This window comes from Erythrolamprus reginae, chromosome 3 (genome assembly GCF_031021105.1).
Source record: "Erythrolamprus reginae isolate rEryReg1 chromosome 3, rEryReg1.hap1, whole genome shotgun sequence".
In the NCBI taxonomy this organism is placed as follows: Eukaryota; Metazoa; Chordata; class Lepidosauria; order Squamata; family Dipsadidae; genus Erythrolamprus; species Erythrolamprus reginae.
This window is the reverse complement of record NC_091952.1, coordinates 215,477,637-215,497,766: the sequence shown is the minus strand read 5'-3', so window position 1 is coordinate 215,497,766 and position 20,130 is coordinate 215,477,637. Positions and strand designations below refer to the sequence as shown.

The 20,130-nt window shown below is 36.3% G+C and overlaps 2 protein-coding genes across 9 annotated transcripts in view; one reads left to right on the top strand and one right to left on the bottom strand.

Moving 5' to 3' along the window:
- Positions 1–17,572, top strand: part of ARFGEF1 (ARF guanine nucleotide exchange factor 1) — a 76,895-nt gene extending 59,323 nt beyond the window's left edge. For both annotated transcript variants that reach the window (XM_070747883.1, XM_070747882.1), the window contains exons 26-39: positions 240–391; positions 765–937; positions 1,534–1,694; positions 3,463–3,593; positions 4,771–4,900; positions 6,156–6,291; positions 6,377–6,515; positions 8,088–8,160; positions 10,090–10,219; positions 11,918–12,057; positions 13,061–13,229; positions 14,745–14,883; positions 15,697–15,814; positions 16,111–17,572. In XM_070747883.1, the coding sequence (XP_070603984.1) occupies positions 240–391; positions 765–937; positions 1,534–1,694; positions 3,463–3,593; positions 4,771–4,900; positions 6,156–6,291; positions 6,377–6,515; positions 8,088–8,160; positions 10,090–10,219; positions 11,918–12,057; positions 13,061–13,229; positions 14,745–14,883; positions 15,697–15,814; positions 16,111–16,275 (1,956 nt within the window). In that variant the 3' untranslated portion in view covers positions 16,276–17,572. The remainder of the gene's footprint in view (positions 1–239; positions 392–764; positions 938–1,533; positions 1,695–3,462; positions 3,594–4,770; positions 4,901–6,155; positions 6,292–6,376; positions 6,516–8,087; positions 8,161–10,089; positions 10,220–11,917; positions 12,058–13,060; positions 13,230–14,744; positions 14,884–15,696; positions 15,815–16,110) is intronic.
- A 1,171-nt stretch (positions 17,573–18,743) lies between these two features.
- The window catches only part of CSPP1 (centrosome and spindle pole associated protein 1), a 60,386-nt gene continuing 58,999 nt past the window's right edge, over positions 18,744–20,130 (bottom strand). For all 7 annotated transcript variants that reach the window (XR_011558723.1, XR_011558724.1, XM_070747879.1 and 4 more), the window contains one exon: positions 18,744–19,549. Coding sequence is in view for 5 of the 7 variants with exons in the window: in XM_070747879.1 (XP_070603980.1) it covers positions 19,323–19,549 (227 nt within the window). In the remaining 2 variants the exon portion in view is untranslated. The remainder of the gene's footprint in view (positions 19,550–20,130) is intronic.

The following is a 20,130-nucleotide window of genomic DNA, read 5'->3' as shown; positions in this document are numbered from 1 at the left end:
TGGGTTGCTGCATTGTGAAATGCAATTGCATACTGAAGTTTTAGACAGCAATAAAATTATTCTACGAAACATTGTTGCTGGAAAGAAATACCAAGCATTGTGATATTTTAAATACTTTTGTAATGCTTTTGTCAAACATAGATTTAACATATAGGTTGTGGAGTTTGTTTGTAGTAGGCTGTTTTCATTTTTTTTAATAGTTAACATTGTATTTCATTGTGCTAATTTGGCTTTACTAGGTTGGCTGTAATCCCAATGAAGATGTAGCTATTTTTGCCGTAGATTCCTTAAGGCAATTGTCAATGAAGTTCTTAGAAAAAGGGGAACTTGCTAATTTCCGATTCCAAAAGGATTTCTTAAGACCATTTGAACATATCATGAAGAGAAATAGGTATTTAAAATCATTCTGGAATCTAAACCCAAGAATGAATAAATTTCTTCCTTTTCTTCCTTTTTTTGGTTATATTGTTATAATTTTTGATATATTTATTTATTTATTAGATTTATATGCCGCCCCTCTCCGTATTTGATTCAATATATTGTACAGTATTAATTAAAATTATTTATTGTTTAGAAAACTTGGAATACTGAAAATGAAAGGAAGACATAGTCTATACTAATTAAATTTAAGATATTTATATTAGAGACATATTTGACTTTTCTCATACAAAAAGTAGAAAAAACAAGTTTCTGCTGATTACATCAAAGTATTAGAATTGTCAGTTTTAAACAACAAATGTATTTATTTGTGAAATTAATTTTAGATCACCAACCATTCGTGACATGGTTGTCCGTTGCATAGCCCAGATGGTAAATTCCCAAGCAGCAAATATACGATCAGGCTGGAAGAACATTTTCTCAGTTTTTCATTTGGCTGCATCTGATCAGGACGAAAGTATAGTAAAACTGGCATTTCAGACTACCGGCCACATTGTCAGTGAGTACTAATTATATTTATAGAATAGTACCAAGAAGTATAATATTTTGTCCTTAGAAACTGGGACATCATGGCTTCTTCCACTGCCTTAGGTACAAAGCTCCTTGGAACAGTCAATCTTTCTCATCCCTAGGAAGGAGACAGTGGCAAACCACTTATATATTTATATATTAGATTTTTATCTTATCTTGATTACTTTAAAAGTAACTCAAGGCAAGGAATATATATACAGTGGTACCTCTACTTAAGAATTTAATTCGTTCCGTGACCAGATTCTTAAATAGAAACATTCTTAAGAAGAAGGAATTTTACCCATAGGAATCAATGTAAAAGCAAATAATGCATGCAAACCCGATTAGGAAAGAAATAAAATCTCGGAATTTGGGTGGGAGGAAGAGGAGGAGAAGAGTCGCTACCGAAGGAAGAAGGTGAGGTGAGGGGAATCAAAAAAAATCCAAAACATTAATGATTTCTTATGTTTATCTTAAGATGTTTATCTTAAACCCTTTCAATATTTCATTATTTTGCTGTGTTAGTGATTATATCTTGTTTTAAAAATGAACTTACTGGAACATTACACATATTCTTTCTTTTAGCAATTGTGTTTGAAAAACATTTCCCAGCAACCATAGATTCCTTCCAAGATGCAGTGAAATGCTTGTCTGAATTTGCATGCAATGCAGCTTTTCATGACACAAGTATGGAAGCTATTCGCCTTATTCGTCATTGTGCAAAATATGTATCAGAAAGACCTCAGGTACAGTTTATTCTTTGTTAGAATATTATTACCATATTTCCCCCATAATAAGACATGTCCTGATATTAATCCCAATAGGGCTTTTCAGGGCATGTGCTGATATAAGCTCCCCCTCCAAATAAGCCCCCCCCCAACTCCTTTCCAGGGAAAGGTGGGGAAATGCCCCACACACCCCAAATGCCCTTATCAAGCCTATTGCTGACCTGCCAGTTTAATGTTTCCAAATGTAAAATAATGCACTTGGGGAAAAGGAATCCTCAATCTGAGTATTGTATTGGCAGTTCTGTGTTAGCAAAAACTTCAGAAGAGAAGGATTAGGGGTACTGATTTCTGACAGTCTCAAAATGGGTGAACAGTGCAGTCAGGAGGTAGGGAAAGCAAGTAGGATGCTTGGCTGCATAGCTAGAGGTATAACAAGCAGGAAGAGGGAGATTATGATCCCGCTATATAGAGCGCTGGTGAGACCACATTTGGAATACTGTGTTCAGTTCTGGAGACCTCACCTACAAAAAGATATTGACAAAATTGAACGGGTCCAAAGACGGGCTACAAGAATGGTGGAAGGTCTTAAGCATAAAACGTATTAGGAAAGACTTAATGAACTCAATCTGTTTAGTCTGGAGGACAGAAGGAAAAGGGGGGACATGATCGAAACATTTAAATATGTTAAAGGGTTAAATAAGGTCCAGGAGGGAAGTGTTTTTAATAGGAAAGTGAACACAAGAACAAGGGGACACAATCTGAAGTTAGTTGGGGGAAAGATCAAAAGCAACATGAGAAAATATTATTTTACTGAAAGAGTAGTAGATCCTTGGAACAAACTTCCAGCAGACGTGGTTGGTAAATCCACAGTAACTGAATTTAAACATGCCTGGGATAAACATATATCCATTGTAAGATAAAATACAGAAAATAGTATAAGGGCAGACTAGATGGACTATGAGGTCTTTTTCTGCCGTCAGTCTTCTATGTTTCTATGTTTCTATGCCACTCTTGCTTACCTGCCACCTCGCACACCATGCCTTGCTAGTAAGGCTGATGGCACACTCTTGTTCTCTGTCGGTAAATCCCCCCCCCTTTCTCTCCTGGCCGGGAGCCATTCTTTTTGCGGTGGCCACTCGGACGGGAGAGAGACAGAACAAGTGAGAGGCAGGTGCATGCAGGTTTCTACAGTTCATCCTTGTGAAAGCAAAGCTTTCAATTCTCTGTCTTTCCTTAACATCTTTAATCCAATGGGTTGAATATGAATTTTTGCTGAATTGGCCCAGAGCTGCCATTCAGACGGGGAAGTGGGGGAACGCTGCACCCATTAGCTGAGAGCCTTGCCAGACTCCCGTAAAATTCACACCTCGCTGCCCAGCCCGCCTCCTGAACCCTGAAAATAATAAAACACCCACCCACCCCGATAATAAGATCAAGGCCATATTTTGGGGGTCAAAAATATAAGACAGGGTCTTCTTTTCAGGGAAACACTGGTACATGTGTCAGTTGTTGATTATATTCTGTACTGAAAACTAAATTTCAGCAGGTTTTGAGATGGCGTATGTGTTTGAATCCTCCCTGAAATAATAAAATGTACTTTGAAAATTTCCTTTGTATAAAGTTATATTTTTTCCTCTTAATTTATTAGTCTGGTCCATCATACTTTTATGTTTAGAAATAGACTGCTTGTGTGCAAAGTTTGGACCATATTGTCTATCTACATAGAAATGCTACAACTAAAGAGAATTAATGAACTAACTGAACTAACTTGTCTTTACTTTTCAAGGCTTTCAGAGAATATACTAGTGATGATATGAATGTTGCTCCAGAAGACAGGGTGTGGGTTAGAGGCTGGTTTCCAATTCTCTTTGAAATGTCCTGTATTATCAATAGATGCAAATTAGATGTAAGAACCAGGTAACAATCCATATTTGTCATTCAATGTTATCAGGTATATATTTTAGTTGTAAGGTCCTGGATAGCGCTAGATGAGAGATATTATTATTGCTACATTATTTATAACTAATCTGATGGTCAGCAAGATAATGTATCTTGCAAAGAAACAAAATAATGGGAGTACATGCCAAATTTATTATATTTTTATCCCACTTTTATAAATAGTTCATGCATTTGCTTTAAAGAGATTGTTATTTTAATAAATTGTTGGAACTCTGTTGAATATTGGTCTGGGGAAGACAGAGAGAGAGAGAAGGATGGAGAGAAAGAGAGAGAGGTGAATTGTGAATTGTGTGGGTGAGAATGTAGTATTTAATATTGTGATTATATATTATATGCGGGTGTGGCTATCTGGTTGTTTATATTTTAAAAAGTCAGCATTATCTTTAAATTTAAATCCAAACTAAATCAGGCAAAAGTACTTTAAAACCAGGGTTGGCAGTAGACAACATTCCTAAGCACTATACTGTATATAATAATCACTTTACTAGAAGTCTGGTAATTATGACAGAAAATGCCTGAATCATTGTGTAATTTCTATGAGTACACAGACCAATAATAATTTTATTGATTGCATACAAGAATCCAATATCCTGTATTAGGGATTGATATCGTAACTTTGATTAGAGAAAGTTTCAAATATCACCTGAATTTTGTATTGACTGAAGCTGTCCTGCCCACAAACTTGGAACAAACTTCCAGCAGATGTGGTAGATAAATCCACAGTAACTGAATTTAAACATGCCTGGGATAAACATATATCCATCCTAAGATAAAATACAGAAAATAGTATAAGGGCAGACTAGATGGACCATGAGGTCTTTTTCTGCCGTCAGACTTCTATGTTTCTATGTTTCTATGTTTCTACATAAAATGCTTCTGTCAGGCTTTTAAGCTTCTTTTTTGTAAATCAAGGATTATGTGTAAATAACTCTCTATAACCTTCTAGAAATAACATTCTAGAAGATTATATAGAGTTGTTTACACATAATCCTTGATTTAAGACTCAAATATTACCTATAAGATATGTGCTCAGAATACACTATTCTGAGTGTATCGATTTATGTTTAACAATAGTTTAAAAGTAAGAGCTGAAAGATCTAGTTGATAATTGTTTCTTATACTCATTTTATTTCAGGGGTTTAACAGTTATGTTTGAAATAATGAAAACATATGGTCATACATATGAAAAGCACTGGTGGCAGGATTTGTTTCGGATAGTCTTCCGAATATTTGACAATATGAAGTTACCAGAACAGCAAACAGAGGTAAAAATAATATAAGAGCAGTTTATTTTTTACTAGTATTATATCTTTATGTCCATATTGTATTAAGCTGAGTAGGGAACTGTCTGTATAACATCCATTTTTAAATTCTACTTAATACTATATTGGCATGCTTTATCTAAAGTTCTTTTCTGAATAATGAATGATTTTGAGTACATAGTCATGTACTAAAACTTTTTTATAGATTAAATTGTTATAGAAATTATCACTTTCTTTCTACATTGTGTTCAACCTTGTGCAATTCCTGTTTTCTTCTGTTATGATTAGTTACTCATGCAACCAACTTAGATATTTTTAACAACATCAGGCAAAAGGAATCATCGGAATCTTTTAGAATTAGAAGGCTTTAAAATGAAGGATGAAGACAGACCAGGCTAATAAGAGGCAGAGTTGGAGAGATATTGATTTTTATTGTTCGGTCATGTCACTTAAAAGTTGACTAAAGTGTTGAGTTGGAATTTGATAAAAATGATATTTTGAAGAGATACCCTTTTGCCCTTTTGATTAATTTCATAAATGTAATATGCTATTTTACAACTGGATGCTTATTATTTGGCAAAGCTTCCAGGTGTAACTGTTTTTTTGTAATAGCTATGCATTTATTAGAAATTATAATTTACATTAAATTTAAATTAAACTTTCAACACTACTTTCAACACATACTAACAAAATTATCTCTACATGAGGTTGATCGTTCCAATGAAGTTTGAAGCTTCATAACTGTTTGTGTTTTTTTGAGCCAAAAATATTCTGAATATATGTAGTATTAGAAAATACTATATTTTGTCTATCAATTTAACAGCAAAGGTGCTATGGTGGTGTTGAATAAAATTTTCACGTGGGTTCAGAGTGCTTCATTACTTTGCATACTTTAGTTGATAGTTTATAATCCAAATGATATTAAACTTTCATATGAATAATTAGCACATTTTCAAATAAATTTTAATTACACAGGAGCAAGTAAAAACCATTTGTATAATTCTTTGAAGATAGTAGTGATCTAAAATCATTGGTTAAAAATGTAAATGGAATCTGCCTTGCTCTCATAATTTCCTTTGTGTTGCTGTTATATTACTCCTTTAATATTTTCTCAGCAATCTGTTTAGACTTTCATTACAGAGTTGTTGTTTTAATATTCTCAAAGCTTCCTGAAGGACTTTGATGCTCCTGGCTGCTGTTCAGTTTAATTAATATAATTATTATTGAGACGGTCTCTCTGCTTTTTTTTCTACGGTAGAAAGCGGAATGGATGACAACAACTTGCAATCATGCACTTTATGCAATTTGTGATGTATTCACACAATATTTAGAAGTACTTAGTGATGTTCTTTTGGATGATATATTTTCTCAGCTGTACTGGTGTGTTCAGCAAGGTAAGATTGCATCAATTTGTTACAGACAATGCTTGCAATTTATTCTGTATAATATGAACAAGCTAATGCCTTGTTTGCATTTCAGACAATGAGCAACTAGCACGGTCTGGTACAAACTGTTTAGAGAATGTTGTCATTCTGAATGGGGAAAAGTTTACCCTTGAAATCTGGGATAAGACTTGCAACTGTATGTTGGATATCTTCAAAACTACTATTCCCCATGCGTAAGATATTTTTCCTTTTGTAAATATTTGGGAGCAAGTCTGCAAACAAATTCATATGTATGAAATATTGAACATGCATTAGCTATGCTTGTCTTGATATAATGAACATGTATTTGTTTTATGTAACATCTATATAGCTTCTATATTGGGTTCAGTCACACATAAGAATCTTGGAATTATTATCCCTATTTGTCAGATCCTTAACTAATTCATGCTCAGAGCAAATCTAATCCCTCACCTGCTTATAATTTTTTAAAAATAATAAAGTGAGATGGTTTGGGTTTCTCTTCTGCTTTCTCTTAGTCATCTAAACTGAATTTGTTCCAATATGTTTAGTGACTGGTGGCCTTGTATATCATTGTTGCCTAATAAACTAATTAAATCCTTTCATTCCTAAACAGCTTCTTTTAATTGAGGAGCATTAAATTTCCAAATCCAATGGTCATGCTTTTTTCCTCCTTTGATAAAAGAAATTGTAAATTAAATAAAAAAGGAGAAAATGTAAGAAAATATACGGTATAATCCAGGAAGGGTTTTTTAACTATAAATTTTGGGCTCATTTTTGTTGAGAACACTATTATAGATTTGTAATTGTTTTTATCCTAAAATATTGAAATACTGTACAGTGATCCCTCGATTATCGCGAGGGTTCCGTTCCAAGACCCCTCGCGATAATCAATTTTTCACAATGTAGGGTTGCGGAAGTAAAAACACCATCTGCGCATGCGCACCCTTTTTCCATGGCCGCGCATGCGCAGATGGTGGAGTTTGCGTGGGCGGCGGGGAAACCCGGATCTTCGTCTGCTCGCTGCTGCTGCGGCTGCCCAGCAGCTGATCTGCTCGGCGGCGGCAGCGAGGAGCCGAATCGGGCTTTCCCCTTTGCGTGGGCGGCGAGGAAACCCGGATCTTCGTCTGCTCGCTGCTGCTGCGGCCGCCCAGCAGCTGATCTGCTCGGGGGCAGCAGCGAGGAGCCGAATCGGGCTTTCCCCTTTGCGTGGGCGGCGGGGAAACCCCGATCTTCGTCTGCCCACGCAAAGGGGAAAGCCCGAGTCGGCTCCTCGCTGCTGCCCCCGAGCAGATCAGCTGCTGGGCGGCCGCAGCAGCAGTGAGCAGACGAAGATCCGGGTTTCCCCGCCGCCCACGCAAAGGGAAAAGCCCAATTCGGCTCCTCGCTGCTGCCGCCGAGCAGATCAGCTGCTGGGCGGCCACAGCAGCAGCGAGCAGACGAAGATCCGGGTTTCCCCGCCGCCCACGCAAAGGGGAAACCCCGGCTCCTCACTGATGCCCCCGCCCGCCTGCCCGCCGCCCGCCGCCCGCCAGCAAGAGGGGGAGAGATAGAGAAAGAGAGAGAAGGAAAGAAAGAGATGAGAGAGGGAGGAAGAGAGTGTGAGAGAGGAAGAAGCAAGATAGAGAAAGAGAGAGAGAAAGAAAGATGAGAAAGGAAGGAAGAGAGTGACGTCATCGGGCGGGAAAAATCACGATATAGCGTTTCGCGAAGATCGAGATCGCGAAAATCGAGGGATCACTGTATTTCTGTTTTATAATTAAATAAAGTTGTTTTCTCTTTTCAAGGCTTTTAACATGGCGACCAGTAGGAGGAGATACTGCTCCTTTATCTCCATCTTCTGGAAGAGAGAAACAGCTGGTATGTTTGAAAATAAAAATGTCAGAGAAAATATTTTGGAATACTCCTTTTTGCCCTTACAGGTAATCCCTAGGTTACGACTGTATCCTTAGAGTACATTTGAAGTTACTCAATCAACACACCCTAGCGTTTCTGAACAAAGCCCCAAACTACAAATCTTTCAGCACCTTGGCAGTTGTTCATCCTAACAACCTCAGAGACTTTGCAACATTCGTCCTCCACATTGCCAGACTAAATGGAGCTTCTGAGGGGCGGATCTGTCCCATGGAAGCCCCGTTCGGCTGTCCAAAGGCCTCTCCCACCAACTTGCCATTGGAAATGGAGCTTCTGAGGGCTGGATCTACCTCTAGAAGCCCTTTTCAACCATCTAGAGGCCTTGTCTGGCAACTTGCTGGACGAAATGGAGCTTCTGAAAAGTGGATTGGGCCCTCTGAGTTCAGCCCTGCACTGGCCTTTCTCGGCCCATTACAGGCCGAAATGGAGTTTTCGGGGACCGGTCTCCAGAATCTCCATCTCAGCCTGCAATGGGCCATATAGGGCCAACAGACTGGAGAGGAGACTGCTTCCTAAACCTTCACAAGGTAAGTGACCCAGCATAGCAGGTTGGAGACGAAAGCAATTTGGGTTGGCATGAGGTATTTCAGTGGGTCAGGGAGGTCTTGGGAGATCTTAGGCAGGTGGCTTGTTCCATCAGTAGCCCCCCCCATCCCCCCGGCATGGTCTTCCCTACCCTGAAATACCTCATGTGCACTTAACGAGCCTTGCATTCAATTAGTGAATTTATGGGCAAAGGAGGGAGTGATGTTGTTCAAGGTACAAGATTCACTTCCATGAAACCTCGGGTTACGAATAGAATAGGCAGACTCCATTTCATTCATAACTCAAGGACTACTAGTATTTAAAAGTAATGTTGGGAAAGTTCACATGTTGAGATACAACATCACAAAGAAAGATGTGTAGCATTGTATGTTCTGGGTGACATAGATTTCATTTTCAAGAAGAAAATTACCTTTATCTCACACTGTGAGTTGAATGTTATATAAATTTAACAAATACATTTACCAGGTTAGAAGACAAGTTAGTCTCTTACAATATTGTGCCAACTATGTCTTGTCATTGTAAATAAATCAAAAACTGAAAATATCTTGCTTAACATCTGTGCAATTAACTTAGATCCTTTTTTTCACTAAAATAGCCTTATTATTAATTTATAGATTGTTCTAAAAATTCTAAGTTGCAGAAAAAATGTCCCCCTTTCTCTTTTCCCCATTGTACACATTCCATGGGCACCTTAAATCTACCTGATTACTCTGATCTTCCAGAGCTGAGTTGAAATCTACAAATGGAAGGGCGAAAAGGATTTGTTCCATTAGTACTTGTTACTTTGGTAGAAGGAAAATAAATATATTTTTCCTATATTATAATTAAATATACAGTTACTCATGTCATAGTGTTCTGTGCTTACCACAAGGGTGTCAAACTCGATTTCATTGTGTTTGACCCTGGGCCGGTGTGGGCATGGCCAGCACTTCACTCATGTTAGAGGTGCCTGTGGTGGCCCAAGTGCTCTGCCAGCAAAAATGGGTTCCTGATCTCCATTTTGGCTGTGGCAGCCTCCTGCAACCATCTGCCAGCAAAAATGGAGCTCAAGAAGGCCACACGCAGCCCCTCCCCCCTCCGAACTCCATTTTTGTTGGCAGAGATACCATGGGCCAGTCTTTTGTTTTTTCCAGGGCAGCCCCATGGGTCAGATTTAAGCTGCCCACGGGCTGGGTCCAACCCCTGGGTCTTGAGATTGACACCCCTGACTTACCAAACAAATTAACCAAAAATCCTACTTTCAAAGCAAATTTTGTTTATTTAAATGCTCCTAAGAAATTTGTTTGCCAAATCCTTATGAGATCATTTGTATCTTTTATTTCCATCCAGGATGCCATATCACAGAAATCTATAGATATTCATGATACGGTGCAACCGAAATCATTAGACAGACATCAGTTTCAACCTATTGTAGGGTTGCCTGCAAATGAGGAGATCAGCAAAAACAAACCTATATCAAGTAAGAAGAAATATTTCTAAGTAGTTATTTGATAATCTGCATTTGTTTCTATGTTTGTGAGATTTTCCTACTGACAGGTTGCTGTCAGAAATAACTCTTGAAATTCCATAAGCATTTGAGAATGAATATTACAAAAAGAGTTTGGCTTTCTTAGGGCTTACTCTTATTTTAAATGCTTCAGTAACCGAATTGCTAAGATTCTTAAAAATTAAGAAAATATTCTCACCTGATGTTACATTTCTAATTGTGAGCGTACATTCCTTCCTGGTGTTTATGATTGCTTCCCACTTTTAACGTTTTTTTAGAAAAGAGACTAAAATAAAAATTTCCTCTCTTCTAAGTTCTTTTCAATGGGGAATTGTTTTCAATCTTTTGTACATTTTTGTATTGCTTTAAAAGTTTCTGAAAAAAGGTCATATAACAACAGTATTAAAAGTAATACATTTTCATATGAATTTGGAATGACTCTGAAACTATTCAGTTTTACAATACCAACTACCTCTAGAAAGTAGTTGATTTATTGGTGGGTGAACTGTGGCATAACTAAAATCACAGCAAAACTGGGCATGTGTCTTTTTCTTAGAGTCACTGCAATTTTGCAGAAATTATAAACCATTTTTCTCCTTTGGGTAGTAACTCTTAGTGCCCCACACTCCCATATTTCATCATAAAGCTGCAATGGTATTATTTTCAAAATTTTGAGATTGGCAGAATTCAGCTATGTGCTGGAGAGTAGACACTATGGTAGGGAAGTGACCTATAATAAATATTCCAACTCCTCTCCGCACCTTTTGAGTCTTAAAATGCTTATTTAACATTACAATAAACTCCCATTCCCCAAAATAATGTTACAGCTTTAGATGACAAACTTTTAAACTTTATTCTAAATATTTTAATGTTAACTGAGTTTTTTAATTTAAAATTTCAGCTGAAATTTAACACAATTCAGTTTGTTTGTACTGCCTTAATGTTTAATTAAACAATACATTTCTATGATATTTGTGTTAAAGATACAGATGAACAATATTGTATTTAACTTTTCAAAAATTATTGGATTGCATTTCAATAATTTTTCATTACCTTTTGTGGCTGGGGCTGCTGGGATTTTGTGTTCAACAAGACTTAACGTCGTTATATTAATAATCATTAATTTTTACATGTATTGTGGATATTTTAGATACATAATTTAGGGTAATACATTTGATCATTTGATAATCAAATGTATTCATTTGATTCTATGGAAACAACTCCCCCCGGATGTCTGTACTGCTCCCACCCTACTGGCCTTCCGCAAGGTCACTAAGACCTGGCTTTGCTGGCAGGCCTGGGGGGCCATGAATTAACAACTTTCATGGCCAAATCGTTTGAATGTTTTGCATGCATGTTGTTGTGATTGGTTAATTTATGGGTTTTTAATTAGGGTTTTATAATTGTTTAGATTTTAAATTTGACTTCTTTTTATCATTTTGTATTTATATTGTTGTTGTGAGCTGCCCTGAGTCCTTTGGGATTGGGTGGCATAGAAGTCGAAATGAATGAATGAATGAATGAATGAATGAATGAATGAATGAATGAATGAATAGCGTATATCCAATGCAAATAATTTGGCAAACAGTAGAAAGTTTCTAACACATATAGATCATTAGTAGTTTGCATGATTGTTACCAAATTTATTTTCCTTTTTTCTTACTTTAAAAGAATTTCCAGATCAGAAACTGTTTGGTGCGCTGTTAATCAAATGTGTGGTGCAGCTGGAACTTATTCAAACAATAGACAACATCGTATTTTTCCCAGCAACCAGCAAAAAAGAAGATGCAGAGAATCTAGCTGCAGCACAGGTAAGGAGAGTCCACTGATATGCATATTCATATAAGGAGGAAAAGTCCTGGATTTCCAAACAATTCAGAATAAATGATGATAATAGAAAAATTGGGCCTGCATCATAACATCAACCCTGGCCTTTTGTAATTGAGTGCCAGGCTTTAGATGCAAGTACCAAATGTCAGATTTGGTCTACATTGTGTTATATCACAAATTATGCTTTGTTGTTTGCTTTCTTGAACCCTAAAGATCCTTATAACACTACTTATTTAAATACAAAAAAATATTAGATATCAAAAGTGAGATTTAGTTTCTTGATTCTTCTGTAAACCATTTGAGTGTCTCTTGTTTAGTCAGAACACCTACGTAGAGAATAGGTTTTAGAAACAGACAAAGCAAGATTCACATCTGATGCAGATTTCCTTATTTATTATTTGTAAGTGTTTTCATGTGCCTTTCTCTTAAATAATTTGGGAGACAAAGGTATAGATTTTTAGGAAAAAAGCATACAATTTGCCTCATCACTGAAGGATGCTGTTTTCTTGTCCTTTGGATATGGGGAATCATTAAGTAACGATGTAGTTTAGATTTCAGATAGATCAGACTTGTAAAGCATAAATATATTTTACTATATAGTTGAAAATTTACGTAGAGTAAAATGTCAATTGAACATATTCCTGATTTAGCAGATTGCAGATAAAATCTGCATGCAAACATCACCTCAAAATAATGGACAACATTTCTTGTATCTCATTTACTCTGAAGGCTAAGTAATTAAGGTCAATTATGTCTTTTTACATTATTTGTGCATTTTGCATTAACATATATCTTATTATAATTAGCTAATGCCATAAATTCAGATTTAACATTTGAGATTTATTTATGATATTGTGACAAAATCAGCTGGTTCTCAACAGCTGAAAACCATATTGAGATTCATTGTGACATCAAAAAGCTAACTATAATAAAACTTAATATTTCCTTCCCTCCCTCCTTCCTTCCTTCCTTCCTTCCTTCCAGAGGGATGCAGTAGACTTTAATGTCCATGTGGATACACAAGATCAAGGAATGTATCGTTTTTTAACATCGCAGCAGCTTTTCAAACTGCTGGATTGTTTATTAGAATCTCATAAATTTGCTAAGGCTTTCAATTCAAATAATGAGCAAAGAACTGCACTTTGGAAAGCAGGTAAGTCTTTCCGGCCAATCGTAAGGACTTTAAATAATGAACATTGCAGAAAAATACTGTTCAGGTAGTCCTCAGATTACAACAGCAATTAGGACTGCATTTTCCATCACTAAGCAAGTGTTGTAAAGTGTGCCTAACTGCTTAACAACAACAGTCCCATAGTCACAATTGCCATTATTTCCCCAGGAACACTGCAGTGGCCAGAATTTTGAGGACTGATTGTAAATCCTCATTTACTGGCATCATAGTTCATAACTTTGAACAGTAGCTAAACAAATGGAGGTCTACCTGAATAGTTAAGTTATTTTAATGTGGCATAGTAAAATTATAGTTGAAAAACTTAACAATGCTTTTATCTTCAAGTTCTACTGGTAACAGAAACATTAAATCATATCTTAACACCTGAAACCCATTTTTTTTATTCTGAAATTTTAGAGGAATATGAATTCTGGATTTGCCTTTGTTATTCACTCATCGTTTCTTCAATGATTATGATTCAATAATTCAATGATACTTTAAAGAGTTAAATAACCATAATTGCTAACAACAAAAATAATATATAAATACTGATTATTGAGCTGTGTCACTAGCATTTTTATCACATGTAGCATGCACAGAGTTTTGAGATTCCATAGCTCCAAAATGGATGTGAGGGAGGAGGAATCCGTTCATTCACAATGTAGTTGCACCCATTTATATAACAAATCATAGAACTTTTATTTAACAAATGACATGGTCTCTTTCCAATCCATGCAAAACCTCAAAATGCTTCCTATTACCCTTACCTCAATTATTTCCCCTTGGACAGCCAGGGATGTGTACAAATAAGATAGTAGGCTATAGCTTTGTATAGTCTTAACAATACTTACAATTCTATGTAATATGTAGCCCAGAGATATACTTATATCTAAAGATTTTTGTTAAATGCTAGTGATTTGCTTTATCAGAATGGCAGTTTTTCTTTTTAATTTATAAAATATATTGTTTGATGGGCAGGAACACTGCAGACATTAAGAGATATGCCATGAAAAGGATCCCATGGATGCCAAATTGTAGTCCTTGGCTAACGACTACAATTAGACAAGAATTTCTGCTGCTGAATGATGTAGCGTAACACATGGCAAGCATGTGCATGCTGGCCAGTTGATTTTCAGCCTCCTCTTCGGTTGTTTATCCTCTTCTCGGGCTTCAAGGAAGCCTCTTGAAGTGTGACACTGGCAAAAATCAGGCCAACGGGCCAACCGGAAGTTGCCTGTTGGGCTGTTTTTCACTATCCCCTGGCTTCAAGAAGCTTCCCTGAAGTACTGGGAGAGCGAAAATGACCTGAGGCCAACTGGAAGTTCATTTCTGAACTTCCAGTTGACCCGTTTGGCCATTTTTCACCATGGCACACCCTTTGGCACGCAAAATGAAAAAAGGTTCACCATCACTAGCTTATGTAATAATCATTTTTATCTTTACAAAGACAAATTTAGATAGTCAATAAAATCTAAATAACAGATATTGTTTTGGCAGGTTTCAAAGGGAAATCGAAGCCCAATCTTTTAAAACAGGAGACTAGCAGTCTTGCCTGTGGCTTACGTATACTTTTCCGCATGTACATGGATGAAAGTCGCAAAGATGCCTGGGAAGAAGTGCAACAACGATTACTAAAGTAAGGCTTGTTCACAGCTATTACCTGGTTTCGTAATAGTAGTTAAAAATTTAAAGACATACTGAATTTTCAGCAGTTTAACCTCATGACACAGATGATTCCATTAGCAAAGTTCTTCAAAAGAAGCATCTTGAGACAACAGTAAAAGAAAGCACCAACAAGTCGTTGTCTATCAGCATTTCTCTAGATGTAACCTTTTGCTTATTGCAAATGTTTTCTATTATTGCTGTTTAGTAGTTCAGTAAACAGGCCTATAATCTCCCACCTTCCTTCTCCTTTTACTATTTGCCAATATCTGAAAAATTGACTGCCAGCTATAAGCATCTTTGAGATGAGACCATCCCTTCAGTATTCGTAAGCTCTTAAAAACCCACCTCTGTCGTCAGGCATGGGGGAATTGAAATATTCCTTTCCCCCTGGCTTATAAAATTTATGTATGGTATGACTGTATGTATAACTGATCTCTTAAATTGGGGTTTTTAGATTTTTTAATATTAGATTTGTTTACGTTGTTTTTTTACTGTTGTTAGCTGCCCCGAGTCTGCGGAGAGGGGTGGCATACAAATCTAATAAATAAATAAAATAAATAAATAAATTCAGTGAAGCACTCCATTGCAGCTGCCCCTTGACAGCTTCACAATATGCTAAAGTGCTTTGTTTAACTTTTAAGTATGCTTGGGTTTACTGACGTCCCTTTTAATTTGTTGAGTGTAGGATGGGATTATTGAACAATCTTTCTGAATATGCAGTTTTTCTGATAAGGATTTTGTTTTGGTTTCTAAAATTTGGCTTTATGTTGTGTATTGCTTGTAGTGTCTGCAGGGAAGCTCTCAGCTACTTCCTCACTTTGACCTCAGAGAGTCATCGGGAGGCTTGGACTAGCCTGTTGCTTTTATTCTTAACAAAGGTTCTGAAGATAAGTGCTGACCGGGTAAGTAAGCATTCTGAATTGAGATTGAGAGCAGGTTTTTTTCCTTACAAACAGATCCTAATTGTCGTAAAACAGTTTTAGGATAGATTCCCTTCCATTCATGTCATATTGCCATTTGCCTTTTCTTCTCTTTCCTGATATCAGTACTTCAGTGCCAATAAGATCATGCACATTTTTTTCTTTAGAAAATGAGATGAGGGATCTGGCACCTAGATTATTCATACTGTAATGTTTGAATTAGTGCATTTACTCATCCAAAAATTTAAGGTCTAATAAAAAAATCTTTTTTTCCTTAGTTCAAAGCTCATGCATCTTTCTACTATCCTCTTTTGTGTGAAATAATGCAATTTGATCTGATTCCTGAGCTCCGGGCTGTTTTGAGAAGATTTTTTCTACGAATTGGAGTTGTTTTCCAAATATCTCAGCCAGCAGATCAAGAGGAAGATGTAGCCAAGCAGTAGAAGTATAACTAAGGAAACTAAGAACCAAATCAACTTGCACTGGATGTTCATAATGAGGGTCTCTATATGGCAGTGTGTATCTACGGGTTCACAGTATAGAGTAAAGCTGTAACTTAGGCTTGTAAAACTTTTAATTCTCCAGTGGATTTTTCTTCCTCCCTTTCCTGGCTTGTGCTGAGCATTGAGCCAGTTTTAAACAGTCTTATTGTCAGCTTGGACTGTGATGTCCTCTTATTCAGACATACATACATATTATGTGTATGTGTGCGCGTGTATGTTTATGATGGCTGTGAACTTAAGATATGTACCCAAAGAACTAACACTTTAAAAGTTTGAACTTCCATAGAGTACAACTCAGGAGAACTCTATTGAAAGAATGGTTTGTACTGAGAGCACAGGAAAACACTAGGTGAGAGATCTAGCAACTTTATGGAATTCTTTATGGGGAAAAAATCTGCACATTCAAGCTGAGATATAGGTAATCATTCTTTAGTGAAAAACATAAGAGTACAGGTCTGTAATATAAAATTACAAACACTATATAGTTCTTCCTGCATTCTTTTTATGATTTCATAGAAACCCATACATTTGTTTACCAAATGCACTAGTCTGAGTTTATGTTGTGAATGATTTGGTCTGTATCCTAAAAGTTAGTCCTGCTAACTTTAGTGAAGGGCAGAGATTGAAAAAGTCACAACTGGCTTAACTGTTTGTAATATACCTGTGATAGGGCTTTTAAATATAATAAGCCATTGCAACGATCCTTCTGGGCTGGAACTTGAATCACTGCAAATGAGTCTAGGTTTTATCTTATGTCACCTTTTCGGGGGGGGGGGTTGTTTGATGTAGATTTCACTCTGTGTACAGAATGTAATGTTAAATATATTCAAGTAACAAATCTGGCATGGTTTAGGGACGGTTTTAAATTTATTGGAAATGTATTCATACTGTGAATTGTGCTCTGATGGTTAAAGAAAAGATTGTCAAGCATTCTGTCTTACAGTGGATGTAGAAAATTTTTTCAGATGGAAAAATGTATATGGTACAGCTCTGTAAAGTTTTCTATGTAAATTCTGTACAACTTTCTGTACAATATTGGTTCTCATCTGGCATATTCTAATCAGGTTATAAGTCAATAAAGTTTTTGAATTCTTTCATCGGTGCAATGAAAACCAATGCAATGTAAAACTACTTGTTTTAATGTTTCAAGAAACTGAAAAGTTTAACAATGATGGTTAACAGTGCTGAAGCAAACTGCCTTCAGCATGCTTGCAAGTGATTAAAGAATTTAACTTAAGTCAAGTATCATTCCTTCTATTTTTCAGTTCAAATCTTCCCATTTTGGAAAAGCTGTAGCTAAATCAAGATCTAGGACAGTATTCTGTCTCACATGCAGAACGGCAGAACTGAAAGCTGCCTCAAACTAGCCCCCATGCAAGTCTCTCCAATAGCCAGACAAAAAACAAGATGGGGCCGGTACTGCAAATGTAGCTTCACCATCAAATAAGTGGCTTCTCAGAGCAGAAAATACAAGCAGCAGCTTCCCAGCCTGTGATGAGAACAAGACTGCTGGTTCTTTTCTATCTTTACTATTTTTACTATAGTAGCTGTAAAAATCAAGGATTTCAAATGTGGCAGAAGAGTAACTCCACTGTGAGAAAATACTATTCCTTTTGCAAAACAGGTGTGGTATGTTTTCCCCCCCCCTTTTTGCTCTAGGCAGTTGAGGACAGGAGCTAAACTTACAATAAAGTACCAAAGGTGCTTTTTCAAGAGGCAACTGGACTTTCTGGTTTTTCTTTGAAGATGTTTTGCTTCTCATCCAAGAAGCTTCTTCAGCTCTGAAGTATTATGAAGTACTGTACTTTTTGGACCCCAATTGAGAGACTCAATAATCCCTCCCTATTTGGAGAGCAGAGGGTTAGTAACCAATGATGTTGCCAATGACTGAAATTGCAAATTATTGTATTTTGCTATTACAGCTTCTCTTCTGTTCGCCTGTATATTTGCCTAAAAGCAATTTTTGTTACAATTAAATATTTAATAAAGGAGAACTACATCCAGGTGAAGGACAAGAAAAAAGTTATATTTAGGTGATCAGAAAATTCTTCCAAGGTTTCTTTTTCTACTCATCCAGCCTTTCAGATTTTATAGTTGGGAAACTGATTCTTGTTGGAAGAGAGTCTATAGTAGTATATTACACATTATGAAATACCGGTAGTATGTGTAACATACAGTAAACATTTTTCAGTTACACAAAAAGAACTTGTATTGATCAAATCCTGTAGCTTTGCCTTCACCCAGTAACAGTTGTAATTTTTTTCCTTCCAAATAAATGTGAAGGGGTTAACAAATCAACAAATTTGTACTAGACTTAATATAGGTCAGTCAAAATTTAGTTCCATAATGAAATTCAATGCACATATTTCTACTGCAATGAGAAAGAAACATCAAGGAAACTCCAGAGCTTTAATAAAGACAATTTATTCATTTCATAAAATATCCATTTTTACAAATACTTAGAATCCTGATAAAAATATAATTTTTGTCATCTTAAGTCATGAACATAAATACATTTATAGAATTCTCTACTGACATTTGAACACACGTATATACATATAAAAACACTTAGCATTTCAGAACAAATGATTGGATAAGATTTGTGGGCTAGAAGTAAAGCAGCAATTAATTTAAATCCTGGCTAGTCCCTCAACATCTATTACATGTCTAAGAGTAATAAGCCACAGTATTTTATTTGATTACATTCAGGTCATATTTTTTAATCTTGCAGAAGTCTGAGGTAATTTTTCAAAGAATTAATAATACAAAAATAAATTTTGCCTCAGTACCATTAAATGTATGCTATACAGTACTCTGAAGCTGTCATGAAAATTTAACTATGGTAATTAATATATTTCCAAATTTAGAGGTCTTCAAAATGTATTAATAATTGAACAAAGTAGGCGTTGTTTTCACAATCAAGTATGAATATAAAAGTGCAATAGTGAAACATTTGAAAGGCACAAATAGTTTTAACACAAGTTTATTTAGCCATGGGCAGTTGACAGCCCCTGCCAATTGAATGTTAGGTTCTTCTCAGAAGTTGGTTTAGCTTGACTTGACTGCTCATGCATGAGTCTTTTAAGAGTTTCTGATGTCCCAGGTCTAAGCCATGGTTCAGTTGCCACAGAATCAATTGAACTGGGTCTTCTGCCATCTCTAGGAAGTAATTCCTGCAGGATGTCATCACCATTCCCCAATGAAATCTCATCATCTTGAGAAAAAACAAATACACTTTAATATATGAAGTCATACTTGGTATTCTACCATATATTTCAGAGACCAAAGTATTCATTCTGCAGTATTACAGAGGACCTCTGTGGAATAAAAATGCAGCAAGGTCAGCAGAACTGTTGCCCAATCAGGGTAGTTCAGATTTTTAATATTTCCTTATTCTGGAGACCCTGGTCAATTATCGTTATTTGACACAGAAGAATGGGAAATGGCATTTCTAAGGTAAGTATGAAAGTGATCAAAGCCAACAGCACTACAGGATCCAACTCTCCCTTTTACCATATTTCTTACACCTGTATGCAAAACTTTAGGCACTCTTGGTCATGTAGGGACTTCATGATCAATTTGGAAGATTGTTTCAGGATTACTTGCTGAAATAACCAATCTCCCTTCAGGTTTTAATTACAGTGGTACCTCTACTTACGAACTTAATTTGTTCCATGACCAGGTTCTTAAATAGAAACGTTTGCAAGAAGAAGCAATTTTTCCAATAGGAATCAATGTAAAAGCAAATAATATGTGAGATTGGGGAAACCACAGGGAGGGTGAAGGCCTTGTTTC